We start from the raw sequence: 18,795 nt of genomic DNA, 5'->3' as shown, positions 1-18,795 counted from the left end.
TCATTTCCAATCGGACGGTCAGAAAGAATCAAGAAGCATCGACCCTCAGATCTTGTCCAACCTTTAACAGCGAGGCAGTGCCGTTTGAGGTTTAAACTTTTGTTTGCAATGTGGACAGAAGCCGTCAAGAGCCGTTACTAGAAAACGGTGAAAGTCGAGACTTGAAGCAGGGGTTCTTTAACGGCAGGAAACGGAAGCATCGGTTGGTCTGTTTTTTCTATGTTCTCTCTCTTCAAACGGGCAAGGTTTTTTTGAAAGAAACCTCTCACAGTTTTCGTGGCTTCGAGCGTTGGAAATCTTTCCTCTTTCGATGAGTTCGGATTCGCTTCCCGCCATTTTTCTGTACCAAAAGGTACTTGAGTTTCAGATTTCTTGATCTTCTTTTACTTAATTTTCGTCTCACCAATCGATTCTTGCGAATCGTTAGACCTCCATCTTTGTTGGATCCAGGTAAAACTTTGATTCATCTCTTCTTGGTTGTTTTTTCGTTCTTCTTGACTAGAAACCCTAGAATTGCGTATTTTATTTTATTTTTTAGTTTCCGCTTCTCATATTCTATTCGATCTGCTCCTGAATTTCAAGATCTATCGTTGAGAATTTTACTGATCAAAGACCATTTTAAGAAGTTCTCGTCATGGTTTGTGGTTTGATGTTTCTTGACAAGCTCTGAATTCTTATGGAGTGTTAAATAGTTTTGTTTGGTTTTCTTGTTTATCAGAATATTGGATTTTGTTGAGAATAGTAGGAGGATATGGATGAAGTTAAAATTGAGCAGTGTTGCCTTGAGAACAAGGCAGTTCACGATCTGGGATCCTCTGTTTCTGAGGGCAGTGGCGGCAACACCCTAAAGTCCCCCGAGATTCGTAGCTCCGCTACCACGCCCCCGTCTCCATCTCGTTGGTATTGATCTCTATTCTTGTTAATTTGAATATTTAATTATATTAGAAAATTATCATACATTTATACTATACTATCAGATCCTAGATGTTATTTATATTTATGGTACCCGGAGCTTGCATAAGCCGACTTGATTTTCTTTGTTTCAATTTAGTCATTTTTTCCAAGTTAAAATAGAAAATTTTACATTGTTGAACAAGTCATGGGAGAAAGAACTTCATAACTGATGTACTTTTAAAACTGGGTTTAGTTGGAAAGAATAAAGTAGTAGAAATAAAGCTTCAAATGGGTTTGGATCCATTTTTTTTTTGTTCAGTCCAGTAAATGAGCATGGAATTATTCATGTTCTAAAGTTAATTGTATTGATTTTTTGAAACTCATTATTTCATTATAATTCATGGAAACTGTGCTAACTTTTAGGTTTATTTTTGGTGATTTAACTCCATTTATAGGAGAACAACAGGTCCTATAAGGCGAGCCAAGGGTGGTTGGACTCCACAGGAGGTGAGCAGTTTGATATTCTCAGTGTTTGAACCATTGTGTATCATCAACAATTAAATGTCCCCCTTACATTTACTAGTTCAGTTATGGGTGGGGGCCAAGTTCATTCAACTATTCGGTGGGTATGGGAAAAACTTGATGGTGGGTTTGGCTCAATGAAACCCCAAGTTTTACTCATAGTGTGCACCCACGATACAAGACCATTTTTTCACATGGGTGTTGCACCGATGTGCTTGCGCAAATTTATGTTTGTTTACTTTTCCTTCAAAAGGCTTTCTATGTTTTGATTATTGTAAAACATGCTACAGGATGAAAAGTTAAGAAAAGCTGTCGAAGTTTTCAAGGGAAAGTGTTGGAAAAAAATAGGTTCGGCCCTCTTCCTTTTATCTAGCTTCTTTGTTGCTAATGTACATTGTTACAAACATATAGTTTCTCACAAAGCAAGCAAATGTTATATTGGGTTTCTCACGTTTTAGTAGAGTCAAACAGTGGCGTTTTAGTCCACAGTTCATTGGATGGTTAGTGCAAGGCTAAAGCTTGGAAACATTGTTTCCAGTCGTTTCCGTGATTCGTTTCATGGCTGATCCTTGTTGTAGTGTACAACAAGAATTACCCGAGTTTTGCAATTTCACCATATATTTATCATGGGATTAACATTTATATTCAATTTAATCATTTAACTATTGTCTAAAGTCTATGGTGTTTCTAATTTGCACACAAGGGACCATTTATTGTGTGTGATATTACTTTTTTTAATATGGAAATTCAGTAGTGATCACATATTCTCGTGTTCCAACATGATCCTTAATGAATTGGCAAAGACCAAAATGTAAAAAAAGAAGTCCTTTTATTTTTTGCTGGATAAGGGAGATAAAAAAGAACACTTATTATTTTTATTGTTTTGGATGAATAGCAGAACATTAATTTCTTACCAAATAAAGATGGTGGTAATGAAATCTTGCAAATGAGCACATATTGAAAATAAAATAAAATAATTCTGCAAATGAGAAATTGTACTATATTGAAATCCGGGGCAACTCTGTGGGACTGGAAACCGTTTTTCACTTACTTGTTTGTGATTGAAACCCTTGCTTGAGAATTGTTATAGCCTCATTGGATGTTGAGTTACCAAAGTTTGGAAATGATGGAAAACTTGATTAGAGAAGAAAATAGTACTCATTTGTCAAGAAGAAAGCAGCTTGACAATCTCATTTTGTGAAACACATTGATCTTTGATTTTCCTGGAAGTCTCTGCTTCATTTTCCAGTATCCTCTTCTTTAAATTTATTCATTGGTTGTAGAAAAAGTCTGTGTGGGGTTAACTTTTCTATGACAAGGCTACACCTCTCACCTCATATAATCCTGTGGAATCAATTTGCTTGAGTGAGACAATCTGGTTCTTGCATTGACGCATTAGAAACATATTGGTATTACTGTCATGTCTCTCAAGCAAGCCCAATATATCTGGCTTTTATATCATTGTTCGGGTTGAAACAGGCTGAAAAATCAACTCAGGAAAGTATATTATCTGCAGAGTAAATGTGATGGACGTTGTAATCCAAGACATGCTGTAGTTTCACTGCTGACCTAATAAATGGACTTTTTTACATTTTATATGGTGGCCTAGCCAATAATGTTGTGTTGATGTTTATGTCCTATAACACTTGTTATAGTCTTACAGCTAGAAAGTTGGGAAGAATACATAGGAGTTTTTTGACAGCCTAGGGTTTGGTTTAGTTAGAAGATTAGAGGTGAATCCAGAGAAACCATGTATGATTGGATGTTGCGATTAGAAGTTTCAGTAACTCTAAAATTATTGCATTATTCACCTCTAAATCCATGGTTCTGTTCTGGTTGGACGTTTACTACACCTAAATTTTGGAGTTTTGTTTCGTGACTACCTTGAAAATTTTGAAAATTTTTGCAATTCGACCTTAGTTAAATAGAGTTTAGGCTCCACCCACAGACGCCCCTTTGGTATTTTTTCCCTTATAGCCTTAGGTGCAATTCTGCAATGCTTCAGTTTAGGAAGGCTAAATGATTTTTGATAGATTTTATATTTTAAATGGGAATTAGGTCATTCAACTTGATTCATTTGAGGTCACAATTGTTGAGAAGTCTGGAGGACTTGCTTTGGCAAGCAAGATCTTCTGAACAGTATGGTAACAAATCTGCAAAAGGTTTAAGAGGATCCAGGGGAATGTCAGTGAGGTAAATTTTCAAACAAAAGATTCTATAGCATTCATTTGGATTTTTTTTATAAAAAGATATATTTATTGAGGTAATATAGTTCACTGTCTGAAAGTAACTGAAGAACAAAAACAAAAAAAGTAAAGAAAAGAAAAGAAGGACGCTTTCTAGGCAAAGTCAACTGGGCTATATAGCATATGGCATATACAACAATAGGAGAATGTGACATGTGGCATCATCAGGGAAAATAACTAATCCTGCATAGGAAGGTGGTCTTGTATGCCACTGATTCCAGAAGGTTCTACATGCGTAGATATGTTGTTCATGAAACCTACAGGATATTACCAATAATATTTATTGTTGCAAGAAAATAGGGAATTCCTTTGTCTTATCACAAGTTGTTGCAACTCTAGCATATATCATTCATAATATTGATATACTCTCTTGGAACCTTCTGTTTTTTCCAAAATACCCACAAAGCAACTCTTTTGAGACTATCATATTCTTTTTCTAAGTCGATATAATCCATGTTTTATTTCTTCACTTTCTCTAAAAATGCTCTGTTGATTATCTAGGTATTTCTCATCTATCGATCTTGACTATTGCATCATCTTTAGGAGTTCCCTTACAAATTTAGACTGTATATACTTTGTTTTTAGTCTTTACTTATCTCAGTAGCCTTAGGTTCTAAGATATCCCTCTGTAATTTTAACTTTAGCTCATGAACCAATAATTCTACATCATCTTTAGATAAAGTATACCAACAAACCCTTCCATGAATGTGAGTGTTTAATTCATCTGTAACTAGTGCAAAATGTATGGACTTGGGGCTGATCCTTGTTACAAACCAATTGTGGTTCATTGCAAAAAACAATGTTAATACTAGTTGCAAATTTGACGTCCATATCCTGACTAATGCCAGTTGTAATATCGAATACAAATATGGTAAAAACAAATTGTACCTTTTATTTGTCGACTTATTATAATTAAGTATGGCTCTAGTAGAGTGGGACAAACCCCTACTCCTGTACGAGGGATTGTTAAATTTTATTGACACAAATTAACTAGAGGAAGAATGCAACTTTTACAATTTTTATTGTTCTTGTGCATTTTATATAATATTGTTACACTTTAATAGTATTCAAGTCTGGAGTGTTAGAGGGAGTGGTCTTCTTCTCCCAATGATATCTCCCATCTCCCCTTTTTAGAATGTAAAGATGTTTTCTTTTTTACTTGCCATGGTTCTATGTTTTTCATAAATGATGTATAACAGGCATACATGAATGATAACCTGTATCTGTGGAGTTCTGGACCACAACAATTTTTTTTTTAACTCTAACATAGATGGGGCAGGACAGCATTTTTGTATCTTTGCAATCTCGTATCCTTGAATCAGTGACAAACTGACAACTGATGATGCTATTTTATGACAGTAATTCATTTCTGTTTAAATCCTTGTCGGGCTTAGATTTTGTCCCATGATTTATTTTTCTGTATATGCAGCTAAACGTTTCCCTGATAGAACAGAAGTGCAATGTCTGCATCGGTGGCAGAAGGTTCTCAATCCAGAGCTTATTAAGGGGCCATGGACCAAGGAGGTATGTTTCTAGTATCCTAATTTGGTTGTTAAACTTTTCTGCAAATTTGTGAGTTAAGGATCAAAATTTTGATTGCACATTTGTTTTGCAGGAAGATGAAAAAATCAATGAATTGGTATCAAAGTATGGGCCTTCAAAATGGTCTGTTATAGCAAAATCGTTGCCAGGTCGCATAGGAAAACAATGTCGGGAAAGGTAATTATTGAAGGACATGATTTGCTTAATCATCCATTGCTAATGCTGGACTGTTCTGTTAGTTTTTTTTTTACCATTCACCAAAGAAACTATGGTTTTAATTATTTCAGGTGGCACAATCATTTAAACCCAATTATAAGAAAAGATGCTTGGACGTTGGAGGAGGAACTTGCACTTATGAATGCCCACCGAACATATGGGAATAGATGGGCAGAAATAGCCAAGGTTTTACCGGGCAGGTATTCTTTATAGTTTATAATGGTATTTCAAAAAAGGGGAGGGAAGAGGAAAAAGGGAGGACAATACTCCTAGATCACAGATCAATAAAGTATACCCCCTTGAACTAACATTAAATCAATAATCACATACTTTGACACCATCCCTATCACATAAAACTGAGTATCCAAGACCAATGTTGGATCTCATCTCTGCCTTTACACATTGGTAAACTGTCTTTATGGCTACCCCACATTTCCTATTTTGAAATACGCTAAAGTTCCATAATTATAGTATCTGTTAACAATCATCATTGCGAACAAGAATTTTCCCCACCACATAGTTCTATTCACCACCCTATTGATCCAGAATTTCCTGAATAGTAAAGTTGTTTCAGTCCAAGTTATCAAATGGCTTTTATCAAGAGTTTGGATATGATACCATGGATGCATTTTTACATTTTGTTTGAGTTAGTTCTTTTACATTAACCACTGAACTTTGTATCCAGGACTGATAACTCAATAAAGAATCATTGGAACAGTTCCTTGAAGAAAAAGTTAGATTTCTACATGGCCACTGGGGAACTTCCAGCAGTTCCAAAGACTGGGCAAAATGGTTCCTCCATACAAACCGCCAATAGAAAATTTTCCATTTGTTCTAATAGAGGGTTGGACTCGATTACACAGTCTTCCTCTGGAAACGGAAACATGGACTTGTTTAAATTGGAAGAAGAATGCAAGGATCGGTTGGAATCCTCGACACCACAATTCTTAGGTACAGATGCTCCAACAGCTGTTCCATTAACTGGAGCCATGGACTATGACGATGTTGAGAGCAAGCCAGAGGCATCAAAATTAGATCTTAGTAGCAAATCTGATTCAACACCGAAGTCAGTGACATGTACAAGCAATGAGGAAATTGATCAAGCTCGGCTTGACAATCCTACATTTGGTTCTTTGTACTATGAGCCACCACAGTTAGAGAACTATGGTATTTCCTCAGATTCCACTCTCTCAAGTTCGGTTATGTCACCTATCAGTTACTTTACTCCACCTTGTGTGAAGGGTGCTGGTTTTCGTGGGGGGCAAAGCCCAGAATCTATATTAAGGAATGCTGCCATGAACTTCCCTAATACTCCTTCTATATTTAGAAAAAGAAAAAGGGAAGCCCATGCACCATTATCCGGAGATAGAATTGGGCCTACAGATGGGATAAAATCCAAGGACAGTTTATATACTCCCAAAGAAAACGAGAGAACTGGAAATAACCTGAAACATTCTGACTCACTAAATGCAAGTTTGGGTAAGAATCCTACTTTTTGCAGTGACGTCAGTGGGAAGGCTTTTAATGAGTCTCCTCCATACCGGTTAAGGATGAAGCGAACAGCTCTTTTCAAGTCTGTGGAGAAGCAACTTGATTTCACTTTATACGAAGATAAGCTTGGCAGTCATACCACGTCAACGAATTCAGTCATCAAGGGGAATTCTCATGCTACAGGAAACTGTGCACAAACAATGAAGATGGGGGTAACCTAATATATAAACTGTGAGTATATTCTTCAACTGTGTAAAATAGATGCTTTTTTGATCACCTTGCCTTGCAATGTCCTATTTTTATAGGTATAGCCTACCTGTTTGCATTATTAGATTTTCATGTGACTTGTTCATTTACAATTTTTTTTTTCTCATGTACTTTCCTTTTCCACTCTCCTTATATTTGTGAGTATTTCAACTAGACCCTCAATGGAGAACTTGTTCTCTACTTGGATTGAACCCTTAACCTCATGGTCTTGGTGCGAAACATCTACTATTACCCACAATTTGAAACTATGCAGATGGGTTCAGATTGTTCTAGCTGTACAACATAGTATTATTGTTTATGCATGTACATTTGTGCGAGTGCATTCAAACGCCCCATTTTACTCTCCTTTCTTACATTTGGTGTTGGGGCCACATGGAGGTCATGTTGGATAATCTAACCTCATTAGGATTTCTCTGTTCCATGAAGACCATTCTCATAAAAATTCAATTTATTCCAACATTCCTAACCATATGAAAAGTTGACAGGAATTTGAAAAATATAGTTGATCCAGTTAAACCATAAATTCATATTGATTCACATATGATTAACAATGTCAAAATAGACTAATTGTTGGCAATGATGAATAATTTAGTGAGGTACACTCGTGTGTTTGGACTGTTCAACATGACTTCAATATGTGATTGGTTTCATATGAAACAAGTTGTTTCTTATTTTCACCCTATCAAATTAATTGGGTTGACCATCGACGTCGCACTAAAGCTCTGTATTGTTGATCTTTATTCGCCCATACCCAAACATAATTAAGCCACTTTTCCTTATCTTCTATTGAAGCTCCTCAAAAATTTCCTTGAATATATTCATTTCTGGTTTTATGTTTCCTGATCTTGCCACTCATCCATCTTAACATCCTCATTTCTGCTATGCCTCATCAATCAATATGCTTCTTTACCACTCAACTTTTTGATCAATAAATGATGGTTGGTCTTAAATATCACGCGTTCACTAAAAAAAATTATATTTTCTCATTGCATGAACTTTCCTCTCTGTCCTCCCCTCACATCTGTTTGGTTTACCTGATAATATTGGGAAAAAATAGTAGTATAAAAGAAATAAAATATTTTAATGCTATCTATTTGGTGCTTACATACTACCTAAAGTATGACTATGGCAATGTTGCCATGTAAATGGGTGTTATGACACTTAAGTCCTACACATAAAAGTTTTCCGGAAAATGGAGTGTCCTTGTTAGAAGGGTCATTATATAGGTTTTTGTTTTGATGGTACGGTGGAATGGAAGGTGCAGGTCCAAGGTTGTGATACAGAAATCAACCAATTGGATTTTATATGCTCGAGTCCATTTTATGAATGTTATATACATTAATTAGATTACAAAAGAATCGGAATGCATAAAAGACAATGGTATGAAATATAATAGGAGATTATATCACTTATGAACTCTTGTACTTAATATGAGTTGATTCACTTTCATTTCACATACTGTTTTGAAAGGATTTAGCAAGAATATGACATTTTGGTGAATTGTTAAACACATGTACCTTTTTCTAATATTTATTTCTGTTTTTTCTCATGTGATGGATGGAATTTAGATAAATCTTGAAGTTGACAGCTGAAGATGTTTCCTCCCCCACAACAACTAAGCCTCCAAAGTGATTTGAAAGAGCGCAGAGGGGATCGGCCATGAACAATATTCTACACATAACTCGCACCACCACCATCATCATCATCCATGCCATTCCAGGCACCTATTAACTGATTCTTCTCATATCCCTCGACACGCAAAATTTAGTGATGGTTGTCTCACATTGCCACGTACCAAATAAGTGATATGCCAGACCTCTTGTTCACTTGTAGTTGTAGAATAAGGTCGTTATCCTACCTTCATGAGCATCGTCAGTGTAGAAAGTGCCCCTCTCGAGAGGATAAATTTTCACGTTCCAAAGCAAAGTACCTTCTTGAAATACAATTTTTTTTTCTGCCTCCTTTATTTTCAGATTTTAATTTGTTGAACAGTCAATGAATCACTGTTAGATCCAATGACTTCCTATGATAAGGTATTTTACGTCTGTGGTGGAAAAACATGGTTAAAAAATTGTTGTTGGAAAATAATTAGGTTTTCTCTTCCAAATATTTAGTCTTAGTCTTTTATTGTTGCATGCCAGATATGTCTCACAATGATTTAGAAAGAACAAGATACCAAGGCAAAGCTCAATTGTTCTTTTTTCTTTCTTTGAAATGGCATAGGATTATGTTTTGATGGATAAGCGACTAAGTATATAGTTTGATTACCCTTTTGTGCAGTATATATCATTCAAAAGTTCAAGAATGTCGGGGCGGGGAAGTGATACGAGGCTATGAACCTTGTTCGTTCACTGCTTTTGTGGCTTAAGAATGGGGGTGACAAGGCATTGGTAACCACCTCACAGGCTCTTGATCCCCTATTTAAATTAATAGATGTTTAATCATAATTTTATAAAAATAAATCAAAATCATTCACCTCTAAATTCTACTGAGATTTTCAAGGTCTTGGACAAGTCATCTCGAATCTTGTACAAGTCAATGTGATGAGGATTCACATTGACTTTCTCACTCGGTAACCTCTAAGACTGAGATGACTGATCTCAGACCAGTTTTAAACCCAAGATCGACCACTTTTTCAAATGGGCCTCAAAACTATTCAGGTCCAAGTACTAAAGCTACTGCTCAAGGTATCAACTCTTGGTACACCCCAATTCATGAGAGATTACAAACCTACTAATCAAATCTTTAATAATAATAAACTACGTTCGTCTCACTGGCATTAACAGTATGCAACTGGTCCAGATGGAAATTGGTCAAGTTTTTTCAAGATCATATTTTCTCTTAGGTCCACTCTTGAATTGGGCTTGGTTCAAAAAATGTATTTACATAGATAATTAATATTTAAATTATTAATTTTTTGTAAAAGTAAATCAAAATCAATCTACTCATGAAGACTCTACTAAGATTTTCAAAATATTAATAAGTCATAACGAATCTTGTACAATTCAAAGTGTGATGTTGATTAACATTGACTTTGTCGCTGGGTTCCCATTAGACGCACAAATCGTTTTCTCTTTTTTTTCGTTCTCTTTTCCAGTTCTCTCCCTCTACTTCAACTTTATTTGGCAGGCGAGGATAATACCCAAAGATCGATGCCTACTCGTCAAAATGTCTGAAAAATGTCTGCGATGTTATAGTCGACACTAACATGACTTGTCTATTTAATCTCAATCTCAGACGAATTTTAAAATCAAGCCCAACCTATTTTTCAAACGGGCCTCAAAATAATCTAACTTCCAGACCCAAGGACTAATGCTATTGCCCAAGCTTAGGCTCATGGTAACATGGCTATGAGCCTCTCAACTCTCAAGTAAGAGGACCTTCCTTATTAACATTCCTAAATCTAAATCATGTACCACTGTATCAGTTCTTGGTACGTGTCAATTCTCGAGAGATTACAAACCAAATAAGCGAACATTTGATATTTTAATTAGAAACACCTCACTCGGTCAATATTCGGATGACGTGGCACGGACACGGAACCATAGATATTTTCCTCGGAACACAGAACTGCACATCCCCCACAAAATCTGTGTGTAAATCTCCATTTAATTTCATCGATCTCGTTTGTCTGAATACATGTCAACCTTAGCTGGCATTAACCGAATACACCTGGTCGAGTCGGACACCTCGAGATTATTTCATCCAATCCAACGGTCAATATTTTTTCCAGATCATATTCTTTTTCTGTCCAAATAACTTTTGATAACTCAAAGCGGCCAACCAAAGGTCTCACTTCTCAGCAGCTGTTTCTCACTTTCTGGTTCTTTTCTTTTCCATCTGTCTGTCTTCTTGTCGTACTCTGTAACCATGTCCGCCGATCGGAAACTCTTGCCGGATACTGACACACATCCTGAAATTCCACCAGAACCAGAAGATATTTCCGATCAAGTAGCAGCGAATCTGCTCACTCACATCAAAACATCACAGCCTATCGTTTTCTCTCACCTATCGTCCTCTGAAACACGGGCAACCAATCCAACATTCTCATCGGAAGGATTGCCGGTTACTGACCCGCATACTCATCAAATTGCTGCAACTCTACTTAACTTGCGTTCAGAAACATTGGAGACGCCACTTCCATTGATCCCCTATTCAGACGGAGACGAATCCTCTACAACTCCAGATGATTTGGGAAAGAAATACTTACCAAGGAGACCGGCATCAACTTCGGATAATTCTGGGGGTCAGTCGGGGTTTGTGCGTTATAAACGTCGGAAAAGAGCGGCGGGGTTGGATCTGGCTGTGGTGCCAACAGGGCCGGAGACTAGACCCAAAGGGTTGCCGGATGGATGGAGGATAGAGTATAGGGTTCGGACCGGTGGTGCCACCGCTGGAGTCATTGACAAGGTAATTTTAGTACTCCTGCTTTAGCTTTACTTTCTATGAGAATGAGTTTGTAGTTTTTTAATCTATTTATATAATTTGAAGTGGAAATTCTGGATTATAGTCTCTCTCAATTGTTTTTAAGGTTTATTTAGTTTTTCTGATTAGGGATTATTGTTATTTATTTATTTTTTTTAAATTCTATTGATATCGATGTTTTAATTTGTTCATCCGAAGAAAGACATTTTAGAAATGGTTTAGGGACCTTGTTGCCACACATCCATGTAGAACTTAACTTTAGACTTTATTATTTTCTTTTTTCAAATAAGAAATCTAGATAGAGTTGAACTCTGTTAGAACACTATTAGAATGGTTGCCAACCGATCAAATCAATTTGATGCAGAATAGCATGCAGTTTGCATTTACCTTGGTTCAAGATGATGGCCCATTTTTTAGATAAGATACAGTTTTAGCTGTTTATGAATTTTTTTTTCAAATTCTTTTTTTAATTTTCATGGAAAAAATATCTTTTTCTTTATTTTGTAGAAAACTTTCAAACTCAATTAAATATTAAGTCCAAATGAAATATTTAACAAAATTATTAACTACTTGTTCTTCTTTTCGAGAAAACTTCAAGTTGCATTCATGAGAGTGGGCTTTGGGTTGAAATCTTCATGGGTTGAGGGTGTATACCTATACCCTACGTTATAACACAAGCATCATACTCTACGTCATAACCACTATGCAGTGTGTTGAAAAACAAATCAACCTACACGTGTAATCACATTATGATCTTTTAACACTACTCAAGTATCCTATAAATTTTTAGATCATCTAGATTGTCCGTGTGATCAAAGAGCCTCAGATTTGTCGCTATATATGTTGGATAACAAGAAAGCAATCAAGAAATCAAGACTAACACATGATCACTTGGTTTGGCTATGTCCATGTCCACAGATGAGAGTTGAAATGTTTCCACTATTATCTAAAAATGATTACGACCCGTAATAATATAACCTTAGATTTCCCAATTCAAAACCAACTCTTCCTTTTGCTACCTAATTTGTAACCAACTCAATTTCTTCTGAAAATATCCTATTCACCCCTACGACAAGTAATTACCAAATGGATATAAACAATATACCACAAATTTAGGTAACAAAATACAAGGCTCAAGTATGATGATTAGGATCGTCAAGAGTTTTTCTACCTTCTCAACTGTTTGATTTACAACGGTTGACCAAAAAACTACATTTCAGTTCTATTTTAAAAATATAAGTAACTATATAAAAAATTCGATCAAAAACTTGTTGGCTGGCTTTTTTACTTGTTCGTACAAGTATCAAATGATCTGAGATATGGAAATACATGGAGATGACCATCTTGTGGAATCTCATATTGTCGTCATCATGTGATCAACTTGATCTCCAAAATGCTTGGTACATTGGTCAATTAATACCTCAAACGTTCGATGAATCAAATGATCTTAATTAAAACTTATAGAATCCTATAGGATTCTCATGTTAAAAGTTTATTGTAAATACACATAGAAAGATCATCACAAGCCTCATGCAATGATGTCAAAATTATATGTGACCTATGATACATTTAATAGGTGAAAACAGAGAGGATCTTTTGCACGATTCTCTAATAGGTGCCTACACATACTCAAATACCGTGTGATCAACTTGTCCTTGATGGAAAAACTCGTATCAGTAAAAAGGATCATTTTGCTTGTGAGGGCTGTGGATACTGGAGAATGAGTTGTCCCCAAGCTCACTTTTTATAGTTCTAGTAAAAATTATAGGTTTACCAGAATCTGATGCATTTGAGTTTCGTCTATGGATTTACCATGGTCTAAATTCATATGCAGCTGCAACATTGAAGGCTTTTTTATACCTATACTTATATTGATTGACAGTCTTACATTCTACAATTGGATACAAAGGTGGTGCCTCCCAAGGAACCACTCTTCTAGCTTGGCATAACATCATGGGATTTCATATCACACTCAATTGTATATTTTTGTTCTAATGAAAGCTCTCCATATCTCAAATCAGAAGGTGCATCTGTATTTTTAAGTATTTTCATCTGACTTTTTAAGATAATGATTTCCTAGAGTTCTTTTAGATGCCTACCATACTAGTCTAATTACAATTGGAATTAATTAAAGATCCATTCTAAATAGTTAATCAGATCTTGCAACGTATACTGGTGGATAGCCCTGGATCTCATGTTGTTTGGTACAACCACTATATGATTCTCCTGGATTAATAACTAATTTTTGTAATGGTTCACATTTATTGATATTGTGAATTTTTCTGTTTAACTTTGTTGCAAAGTCAATCTTTCTACACATGCCTATTGAATTGCAATAATGTGTTAAATAATACACCCGTAACTTATAGGTGACATGTGATTCAAATGCAAATAACAAAATGAGGAACCCTGCTCGAAATTCTTTTTGTTTTGAACTAATATTATTAGCTTCATATAAAAAGGTTATCAGCTTTTGTCCCTTTTTTTTCCTTTGAAAGTAGTTTATCTGAAATTGATTGCACGATTATGGGACTTTAGAAATGTCCAAATCTTGTAAAATTTCCCTTGAGAATTGTTTATCTGAAATTGTTAACGGGCTTGAGAAGCTTAGAAAATGTTATTATTTTGTGCAGTTTTACTATGATCCAATTGAAGACCATCAATTTAGGTCATTGAAAGAGGTAGAATTTTACGTGAAAACTGGAATTCGTCCAATCAAGGGGAAAAAAAAGAATGCTAAAGCTAACATTGTGGTGAGCTGAAGAATAACTCCTCATTTTTTTTAGCAGATCCACCAAGAATTTGCTCCTTTTGGTTTCTAACTGGCATGCAGTGGTGTTTCCTTTACAGTCTTTGAATAACTCTAAGCCCTGTGAAGCAAATGGATTAAACTGGAACAACACGAACGAGCAAATATCTTCTTCAAACTTTGACTTTGTCAAAAATGTAAGATGGGTTCTTACCGGTGATGCTGAAAGATCAAAGGTGGCATATGTTGGTGATGAAAGGGTTCTGGATTCCTGTCAGCGTGAATGGGCTACAGCTCTTGCGTCCTTTCCCCGTTGAAGTGTTGGCACCTCGTTCTAAAGGTATCTTGACTATTCACACTGTTTCTATAACTGAGTAGATCAATGCAATTTCATTTCAGTATATCTTGTTCGGAGAACTTATAAATAGGCATGCTATCCATCATCCTTAACACTTTATATCTGACATACTCCTTGGCCATATCAGTGGGGCATATAACTTCTAGATGAATAACCACTCAAAAGTCACCTGAGTTTAACACCTTTTCTTTTTTCATTGGCTCTCAACATTATTTCCCATTCAAGAGGCCCCCACCCTCACCTCACACACAAAAAGGAAAAAAGAAAAAGGAAAATGAAAGATAAGGAATACTTTGATCAACATCTTCAACCAAAGTTTGCATCTGATATTTTTTCTTACTACCTCGTCATCCGCACATTTTCATCATTTCTATGCCTTTTAGGGCCTTCATTTATCAACAAAGTACTCTTATTATTTTTTGTTTCTGCCTTGCATGCCCAAACTATATCATTGGCTTTATTTTCTCTTCTACTTGAGTTATTATCAATTTGCTCGTATCCATATGATACAAGTTGTTTCTTGACTGTCCAACCCTCAAATCTATATAGTGTGGTTCTTATTGATTTCTTGTTAATTTTTGTCCTATAGTTTAGTCTGACTGGTTGGTTAGATATTAAATGGTATGTGGGCCCATACGGAGATTAATTAGGGCTGGGGGCTGACTTTTTGAGGAGATCATTATCACGAAAATTCTTTCCTTGACTCATTTTTTTTGTAATGTAGGTTCCACAAACCTATGTAAAAGATCTTGTGCACAAAACTGTGTATCATAGAGCTATTGTAGGTTTATTCAGGATTGGGACAAAATTGTAAAAATACACTCTAAATAACTTAACTATCTTGCCGTCATCGTTTTCTACACCTTATAAAAATAATTGGGTCATGAATCCCATTTAACTCTATTATAAACCATATCTTTAGTCAAGGCACATTCTGTTAGTTACTTTCATATTAACTCTATCCAAATCATTTTTAGGCTTCTTGTCCTCTTATAACCCTCGGGTCACACTAAAGCACTCTTCACTGGTGATGTTATTGATCTTATTTGCACATTCCCAAATCACCTCAAGCAACTTTTCCTTATTTTATCTTCTATTGAAGCTACTCATAAATTTCCTTGAATATACTCATTTTTGGTTTTGTGTTTCTTGATCTTGCCACTCATCCATCTCAACATCTTCATCTATGCTATACTTGTCTAACGACATGTTTCTCAACAGCTCAACGTGTGATCACTAAAGCAATTATATTTTCTTGAAAATGAACCATAAGATGCCCAAAATTTCTAGATAAATGTTAGCTATGACCTACCTGGAAGCTTTTATTAGGTTGAAAATAAAATTAACTTCCCTTATGTCCTCCCCACATCTGTCTGGTATACCCGATAATATTGGAAAATAAATTATAGTATAGATGCTAATAGGAAGATGATGCACTGCAAACTCTGGTACTCGATATAAGTTGATTCACTGCAATTTCAAGTGCTATCTTTAAAGGATTTAACAAGCATATGACCTGTTGAATGAACAAATGGTTTGTTAAATCCAAAACTATGTCCTCCCCACATTTGGTGAATGAGCAAATGGTTTGTTAAATCCAATACCTTTTTGTAATCTCTATTTCTATTTTCTCCCATATTAATTTGGTGGATGGAATTTAGATAACATCTTGAAGTTGGCAGCTGAAGATGATTCCTTCCCCACAACAACTAAGAATCTAAAGTTATTTGTAGCAACTCAGAGGGGATTGGCCATGAACAATCATCTGCACAAAACTCACACCATCATCATCTTCGGTGCCATTCCAGGCACCTGTTTAAACGATGCTTCTCACATCCTCCCCATACGAAATTTCGTGATGGTGGTCTCACATTGCCATATACCGAATATAGTGCTGCCTGATTTCTTGTCCTAGTGAAATTTGTGAAAAGGCTAAAGGCCATTGTCCCTCCTTCATGGGCATCGTCAATGTAGAAAGTGCATCTCCCCCCTTCTCATGTCTTCACTCACCATTTTATTTTTCTCCCACCTTTACTTTCATATCTCAATTTGGTAAATGGTCAATGATTCACTGTTAGATCCAATGGTTTTTTTTTTTTTTTTTTAATATTTAACTTCATCCTTGCTTCCTCGATTTTTTTCGTATTTTTTTCTCCCCAATAAACAGCAGTCAGCTTTACTAGAGTACCATTTATGTCACTTAATGCTATGCTACTGAAAGAATCCCTTAGCTATCTTCTCATAATTGTTACCAATAGAACTTTATAGCATTCTAATGCCAAGTTTTAATCTCAAAGACTCACTTGCAGCCAACGTGATTAATAAAAGCCTGACTAGGGATGAGACCAGTTCTGGTTCTAGAGTAGAGGATAAAAGTTTGCCAGTATGGCTTCACATCATCTAGGATCCCTTAGAACTGTGAATTAGACTCTGTGATATAGAGCGATAACTAAATTACATGCAGGAACAATAACATTTATTAGTGTGAATTAAAATTTGTTCCGACTTAAGACCGACATGTTTTCTATCAAATCTGAACTCTGTAGGATATGATTGATCACATATTGTGCGTTAAGTTCATGATTTTATTCCTTACCTTAAATTGCAGATGAAGGAAGTGGAGCCGGTGGAGTTAATTTTCTTTTTGGGAGATACAGGACTTGTAAAGATTTTTCTTTTTTCAATTGTATTTGGATATTATAGGGTAAAAATTCGAGCAGCCGTCCATGCTTTGGAGTCCATCTTTACATACAAACATTTCAATCACAATGTAATGTACATGAAATTGCAGTCAGTAAAACAAAAGAAAAGAAACAAAATAGTTTTTTTTTTACAGGATTCATTGCTCAAATTGTCAACCACTTCTCTGAGTCTCTGGAGGTAACTCAACAGATAGTTTTTTTTTTTTGTTACAGATTCTCTCCCCTACTTTTCTCTCTTGCTCCTCTTAGGAGAACAACCCCTTTTTATAATAATTCCAATGGTAAGTTAAAAAAATAAATTAAATCAATAAGGCATATTTGAGATAATGAATACGAAGATTAATCATTTTGTTTTATCATTGCTTTTATTGGAAATTGCAAGATCTCATGATTACAAAACTTTGCATTGAGGACATGATCTTCAGAATAATCGTTTTGTTGGGGCCAAATGCTTTTGGACTTGGGACCAGGTAGATTATTTTTGAATGTGGATTTAGCTTCATAGATTTATGAATTTCAAATTCATAACATGCAAATCTTGGGATAACACGTCTTTTTTGGTACTTTCAATATTATAAAGGTCGTTTTTTTTTTTTGGCTGCAAATCAAGTATGACCCATATGCTCGGTACTGAGATTTGGTCTCATTTTTTGGGCCTCTTTTGCATTTTTTTAGTGTGCACCGAAGATTTTTTGTGATTTAGTAGTTGGGTGGTTAGTCATTGGCGTCGGTTTATCAGTCATCAAGAAAAAAAATTGGATTGTCCTTTGCGATTTATTGGAAGATTTGGAAAGAAAGAAACTTTAGGACTTTCGTGAGAAAGGAGACTTCCTTCCAAAGAATTTTTTTCTCCATCTTGGGGTCTATTTTTCTTTAGAGCAAGATTTTCCTCCAATTGAATGGGATATTCTTTGAAGATTTCACAACAAAGTGGGGTTGGATGTAATTTGGGGGTTCTTTTCCTTTGTTCTTATTTTTTTGGTTTTTTAACCTCTTCAGTCACCTCGACTGTGTATCGTTCAATAAAAATAAAAAACTCATACGGTGAGTCATCCATTACGTAGAAGACCATCCCTACAAAATTTCAATCCATCCTGATGCACTTGATTTATTAAAAAATCTGGATAGTTAAATCATTAGTTAGATTGTATATATTATGGTTAGAATGTTTTATTTTTTGTGTTAATATTCATCATGTTGAGAATGAATCAATACAATTGGATCGTCTAAAATATTATCATTGTCCATACAAATCACATAAGCGGAATTAAAATATGGAGTAAGAAGAAAATATAGATTAATCATCGTCATATTAGGTATTTCTTTTCTTATAAGCAAACAATTACTATTGCTGTGTGTTCTTTTCTATTGTTAGGAAAATTG

The 18,795-nt window shown here is 35.4% G+C and overlaps 1 protein-coding gene across 3 annotated transcripts; it reads left to right on the top strand.

The window, feature by feature from the left end:
• Positions 1–111: 111 nt before the first annotated feature.
• On the top strand, positions 112–17,543 carry LOC147385590 (transcription factor MYB3R-3-like). 3 transcript variants are annotated; one of them, XM_086422125.1, is made up of 12 exons: positions 112–352; positions 719–900; positions 1,350–1,401; positions 1,707–1,764; positions 5,092–5,186; positions 5,278–5,381; positions 5,492–5,620; positions 6,106–7,142; positions 8,747–11,588; positions 14,237–14,356; positions 14,454–14,692; positions 17,319–17,543. In XM_086422125.1, exons 2-8 carry the CDS (start codon positions 752–754, stop codon positions 7,130–7,132), a joined length of 1,614 nt encoding a protein of 537 aa, XP_086278251.1. In that variant the 5' UTR covers positions 112–352; positions 719–751; the 3' UTR covers positions 7,133–7,142; positions 8,747–11,588; positions 14,237–14,356; positions 14,454–14,692; positions 17,319–17,543. The 3 variants fall into 3 exon arrangements, with proteins under 3 accessions (XP_086278251.1, XP_086278250.1, XP_086278252.1); XM_086422124.1 differs by having other exon boundaries at positions 112–450; XM_086422126.1 differs by having other exon boundaries at positions 112–450; positions 14,437–14,692.
• Positions 17,544–18,795: the final 1,252 nt, after the last annotated feature.

The sequence above is a fragment of the Akebia trifoliata genome, chromosome 14 (assembly GCF_017979445.1).
Source record: "Akebia trifoliata isolate Shusen 1 chromosome 14, ASM1797944v1, whole genome shotgun sequence".
Taxonomy (NCBI): Eukaryota; Viridiplantae; Streptophyta; class Magnoliopsida; order Ranunculales; family Lardizabalaceae; genus Akebia; species Akebia trifoliata.
The sequence above is the reverse complement of the archived record's forward strand: the minus strand, read 5'-3'. Positions and strand labels throughout refer to the sequence as shown.